The sequence below is a fragment of the Lottia gigantea genome (assembly GCF_000327385.1).
Source record: "Lottia gigantea unplaced genomic scaffold LOTGIsca_54, whole genome shotgun sequence".
NCBI lineage: Eukaryota > Metazoa > Mollusca > Gastropoda > Lottiidae > Lottia > Lottia gigantea.
This window is the reverse complement of record NW_008709848.1, coordinates 33,051-39,675: the sequence shown is the minus strand read 5'-3', so window position 1 is coordinate 39,675 and position 6,625 is coordinate 33,051. Positions and strand designations below refer to the sequence as shown.

At 33.2% G+C, this 6,625-nt stretch overlaps 1 protein-coding gene across 1 annotated transcript in view; it reads left to right on the top strand.

Moving 5' to 3' along the window:
* Nucleotides 1-4,995, top strand: part of LOTGIDRAFT_165825 (hypothetical protein) — a gene marked incomplete at both ends in the record, with an annotated part of 15,558 nt that extends 10,563 nt beyond the window's left edge. Inside the window, 3 exons of the mRNA XM_009062870.1 lie at nucleotides 2,789-2,895; nucleotides 3,570-3,717; nucleotides 4,343-4,995. Coding sequence (XP_009061118.1) covers nucleotides 2,789-2,895; nucleotides 3,570-3,717; nucleotides 4,343-4,995 — 908 coding nt within the window. The remainder of the gene's footprint in view (nucleotides 1-2,788; nucleotides 2,896-3,569; nucleotides 3,718-4,342) is intronic.
* Nucleotides 4,996-6,625: the final 1,630 nt, after the last annotated feature.

Genomic DNA, 6,625 nt, shown 5'->3' with positions numbered 1-6,625 from the left:
TTTATTCATCAATATGCTTCAAGAATGTCTACTTTTACTTCCATTTTAAGCTCCAGCCTATTTCCTAGAATTTATGCACATTGACTTATAGTAAGAACTGATCAGTTAACTCATCAGAATTGTGCAAAGATCTGTTGAATAGGTTATCAAGTTATATTCTATTAACGATAATGTAAGCTGTGGAGAAAGGTAGGAAGTTGAATTATTTAAATCCTTTAATATAACAGGTTCCATTCATACAGCTATATGAAATTATTTGGTAGCATAAAACCATAGGCTATGACTCATGCCGTGTCCATCAAGCTATCAGTGAGTGACTGTGTAACAGGGTTTGAAAGGACTCAATAAAGTTTTTTCTTTCAATTTGAAAGGCATAGCTTTATGAAATACATAAAAATATATGATAAATACTTATGATAAATGAAAAAAAAACATATTAAGGGATTGTAAAGAGGTTCTCTAAATTTTGTATGTGTATTAGGGGACTCAGTATCACAGTGTTGTACATGTATAAACTGTAAATATTTTTTATGTACGTATATATACGGAAGCTCAAATACGACACGTTTTTGAATTTCATATTTGAAAAACTATTTTTGAATTTCATATTTGAAAAACTATTTTTGAATTTGAAAAGATACTTTTGAATTTGTGACCATTTTATGCTGATGATGCTGACATACTTTTTGGTACCATCAGTTCGACAAAAATCAAAAGTATATTTTGTACTACGTCTACATCTTCGATTAATTTGTGATCATTGATTATTAACAAAGGATACAGTCATTATCGACTGGAAGATCATAGAAAGAATTTATTGGTTATTGGTTATTGGTGCTATCTTTCTGAGAAATTTAGTATCGTAAAACATTGAATAACATACAAGTTATTTAATATACTCTGGATATCATCAATGCTTGGACAATATTTCACTGTAGAGTTATGATCCAAATTCTATTAAACTCGCGCTAATGTCATACTTTGTTATGCTAATCAGATATATTGAATTTCAATTTAGTAAACTATGTAGTACACCAAATGGCTTAAGTATCAAATCGATTAGACAACTGGTCGCATGTAAACAATGTTTTTAAGGTGTTAAATGGTGGTCATTTTCATTATACTATTTCCAGATTGTTTCATAAACTGATCTTTCGGGATTACAGTAAATAACACCAAATAAAAAAAACTGCTGTTTATTCTCACACCATAGCATAGCGATTATCAGTAGCGTATGGTTGCGATTAATTAAAGTAGTTATGAGTTATGAGCAACTCTCGTGCAACTAAGAAGTGAGTTGCAATCGAAACTAATGACCGCTTCTTGATACAAACTTTATAAGATATTATTTCATTACATACTGACACTGTATCAATACAATAATTTGGTAAAAAAATTATAGGAGAATTTACTTGACAAAATTGACAACATTGTTTATCGTTATGTTTCAGTGAATCAAGATTTATCCTGGTAGCTTTCATTGGAAACAAAACCAACCATGGGTATGTCACTTTTTATACACCCACATTATAATATGGTCATATATTGTCGTCGCCCCTGTCCGTTCGTCCGTTGCTTGTAAACACGATAGAGACTACAGTTTTTATCTTATTTTAATAAAATTTCGTGTGCTTATTTATATTGATGAGATCTTGGTCAAGTTCGAATTTGACGATGAACAGTTTTTGAGTTATTGCCCGTGACGTAGGAAAAAACGCGTAAAAATTTGTTTGTGAACGCAATAGAGATGACAGATTTTATCTTATTTTAATGAAATTTGGCGAGCTCATATATATTGATGAGATCTTGGTCAAGTTCGAATTTGACGATCTTTCGATGACCGGTTTTTGTGTTATTATCCTTGACAAAAATTGTTTGTGAATACGATAGAAACTACAGTTTTCATCCGATTTAAATAAAATTTGGTGTAATTATTTATAATGAGGAGATCTTGGTCGAGTACAAAATGACGATTTTTCGATAAACAAATTTTGAGTTACTGCCACTGACTTAGTAAAAACGCGTCAAAATTTGTTTGTGAACACAGTAGAGACTACAGTTTTTATCTGATTTTAATGAGATCTTGTTCAAATTTGAATTTGACGATTTTTCGATGAACGGTAATTTGAATTGCCCTTGACTTAATAAAAACGCATCAAAATCTGTTGGCTTGTGAACGCAATAAAGATGACAGTTTATGTCAGAAGTTTATGAAATTGTGTGTGTTTGATTAAAACAACAATATCTTGAAAAAATTAGAATTTTGGTACGATTTGACACAGACTGGCGACCGCCCTTGATATACTGAAAATTTATCAGGGATATGATCGTATCTTGCTTGGCAACCTCTCATCGAACAAGATATGATCAACATAGAGATCAATATATTTCAGAATTTTCGCATATGTTATTTAATTGATGTTTCTACCAATAGACATTAAACATGATGTTTTATGCAAACAGAAAATACAACATGATTGACCATGGAAGTCAAAATCTCAGTCTAATTACTTTGGCTCCTTTTTTATTGTCTTTTAATTTTTAGCCACTTCAGTTAGGATTTAACGACAGCCCTGTTGAAAGTTCGTCAAATTAACCTAACTCGATGACTTTTGCTTTAACTAATCAATTTTCTATCCTCTCCAGCGCTGGAATTTGGTGACGCGGTGTTTATCAGGTTGAAGGAAGTTTGGTCTCTGTAATTAGGCTGTCAAAATCTGTAATGAATTCGTTTTACTTCTATTTCTTTTTTGATATTGACACAAATTTCATGCTTCCTGTCATTTAGAATCAGATGAAACATCGGATGAAGATTTCTGTGAAATTGAATTGCCACCAATCATAGATCAATTGAAACGTCTACTAGAACAATATTCAGATGGACAGATTATTAAGGTAAGTTTTACATTGATATACTTGTATTGTTACTATTGTGTTGAAATAACTTCATCCCTCTAGGCCGGGCTTTTGATTTTGAAAGGTGAAAATTGAGGACTGAGGACCACCAGCTGGTAAGCAATATTATTCAAATGACCATCTTTAATTTTAAATAGGACCTGATACAAAATGCTGAAGATGGTGGAGCTACAGTTTTTATACGCTGGTAAAAAATATGAAGAAATTAGATATTCAAATAAGGCATGGAAAAAAACACCAATTAAAATTGCTATGCAGGTAATCAAGAAATTAACGTTATGACATTATTCGTGTTAACTTGCATTCAAATAAGCCACCACAAAATTGTTTTAGAAGTGTGTTCGTGGTTTGGACACATGGTTGTAATCAGCTTTTTTTAATGCTTCCGCTAATAGGTCTATTGATACTGTTTTAAAAAGTTAAAATTGTTAATTGTTAAATTAGAGTTACTCCCCTTCTAGTCCGACATTCACTTGCTGTCCCGTGACTGGGAGTGGGGCTGCCTGGATGTGCATGAACAATGAAGAATTACCTTTACTCTGTTTTTTTTTTATCTTACTACTCTCGTGTATGATTGCATTACTGACAATTTAGATTATTGCCATATTAAGAATTCCTTGTAGTAATGTATTTATTTAAATGTTTTCTTCTAGGCACCTGCTCTATGTGTATACAACAATGGTATATTTACTGATAAAGATTGGAGAGGTATTGCTGCCATACAGTGTAGTCAAAAAGAAAAAGAACCCTTGAAAGTTGGTAGATTTGGATTAGGATTTAAGTCTGTTTTCCACTTAACAGGTACTTAAGTGCTCAGTTTTTCTCTCGACTCACTGTCCTCACACTTTACCTGAACATACACCTCACATTCTCACACATTACCTGAACATACACCTCACATCCTCACACATTATCTGAACATACACCTCACATCCTCACATCCTCACACATTATCTGAACATAAACCTCACATCGTCACATTTACCTGAACATACACCTCACATCCTCACACATCACCTGAACATACACCTCACATCCTCACAATTTACCTGGACATACACCCCACATCCTCACATTTACCTGAACATAGACCTCACATCCTTACATTTACCTGAACATACACCTCACATCCGCAAACTTTACCTGGACATACACTCCACACACTCACACTTTACCTGAACATAGACCTCACATCCTCACAATTTACTTGAATCTAGACTAACAACTGACTAATAACATCCTCACACTTTACCTTAATATAATCCTCACATCTTACCTAAACATAGACCTCACATCCTCACATCTTACCTAAGCAAAGACCTCACATCCTCACACTTTACCTGAACATAGACCTCACATCCACATACCTGTCTTGACGTTTAGTCATTTGAACATTTTTTATTGCTGTCATTGTTTTTTTTTTCAGATTTTCCATTGATAATAAGTGGAGACAAGGTAATGGTGATGAACCCATTAGCCAGTGTATCAAAGGTGGTATTTAAAAGAAAGCTTTGCAAGATCGACAGCGATTCCCAGGAGGCAATGCTAAAATTGATAGGCGATAAGTTTGGATTTTCAAAGCTCTGTTTCAAAGACGGATACCAGGGTACATTGTTTTGGTTCCCATTGCGAACAGAACCTTCGAAACTGTCCCGTGATACTTATACATATGAGAAAATTCAAGACATATTTCGTGGATTTAAAGATTTGGCACCATCTATTCTATTGTTTTTAAAGAAAATTGAATTTATAGAAGTGTTTGAAGAATCAGAGAATGATTTGATTTATCGAGTACAGATATCTGTCGAGGAAGGTGAGGACCTTCGTCATATTCATGATCAGAAAGGAAATTTTTTACACCAAGTTGAAGAATTGAATGGGAAATTAGCTAATGAATATCTTTTCCATTATATGAAACTTTCTATTAAATGTGAAGGGAAGAAATGGTTATCAGAAGAAACAAATACAAAAGATTGGATTGTGGTAAATCATTATCATGGAGGATCTGTAAGTAATGGTCTACAGAGATTAATAGATGATGAAGAATGGTCTTATAGTCCATATGTCAGTGTAGCATGATGCTTATCAAATTGTGATGAAGAGTTTAAAGGGCATATATATTGCTTTTTACCACTACCGTTAGAACGCACTAGCCCTACTGGCTTGCCAGTTCATATCAATGGGTTCTTTGCTTTGAGCCAAGATCGTCATCATATTAAATGGATGTCATCAGAGGAGGAAAAGAGGAACGGTCACTCTGAAAATTCTGTAGATTGGAACAAAATTTTAGCTACGGAAATCTTGCCCTTGGTATATTCAGAATTGCTAACATATTTGACTAAAGCTGGTATTGACACGAATACAATATATAAATTGTTACCTAAACCCGAATTGATTACTGAAAACTGGAAGATATTTATCAAACCACTTTTTAAACAACTCTACAAGAAAAATATCATCTTTACCAAGACTTCTGGTGGAAAATGGATTAAACCTGAAGAAGCTATTGTGTTGGTAAAGGAAGAATATCCAGATACTATTTTAAAGGTTATAGAAGATGTTTATTTATTAGAGAAAAAGAATGTAGCTTGTCTTCCAGATGTTTTTGTGGAATCTTTAAAGTCACATGGCCGGATTAAAGTGTCTGATGCGTCATGTTTACATTCCTTTTTGATTAATCATGACGGTATATTTGACTTGATGGACATCAACCAGAAGATGAAACTACTGGAATATTTCATATCTAATGATATCGAAAAACTGCAAGATCTGAAGATATTGCCATTAGCTAATGGTGAATTTCAAATATGCTGAAGAAGAGACTGTATTCTTGTGTGAAGCAGAGAGTTTGAAATTATTCCCGGGAATGGAATCAAGGTTTATGCTCAATGACCTTTCTCAAGATATATCTCAAAAACTGATAGGTATTCCAAATTTCATTTATATAATGTTTATTACACACAATTAAAACTTTGTTTTTGTGATATGGCTTTGTCTTCACTTTTTTATATTGCCCATATGTTTGCATATTGTGTCTTCGCCTCAGTCTGTAAACAGTGCCATATTTCATCTAATCTGAGCATCTGATTGTTAGAATATTGGCACGGTGGTTGATGTTAATGATGAAAGATTTTTCTTTTACTGCTATGGACCGAATTGTGTTTTATAAGCAAGCTATAGACTGGATTGACCTTTTGAACCATTTTTGTTTTGAGTGAATATTATTTTCAAGGTAACTTGGTTCTTTTCATTTCAGATCGGTTCCAAGTTAAACAACTAATGTCTGAGCATATTCCAAAATTACTCCAAGAATGTATAGAGATTAACAGTTTCAGGCATAAAGAGATCACACCACAAATTACTGATTGGTTGATTGACGTATGGAAATACATACACAAAAATGAGGATGTTTTCCAGTTATCATGGATTTTTACATTTACATTTACTACCATTTCATAAAGAAAACAAACTCATCCAAGTTGATTCAGTGTCTATTTTGAGTTCCAAAGAAAACATGGACACTTTAGATCCACAGTTATCGAATTCTCTTGAAAACCTTGGTGTAAAGATTATCACCTCACTCTCTAATACAATATCAGCACTAGTGGAGGGTAAATTTGTACAGTATCCTACAACTGAAGGTATATTTAACTGTATGAAGAAAATAACGAGTAAACAACAAATAGAACAGTTTAACCAAGCTGCCTCA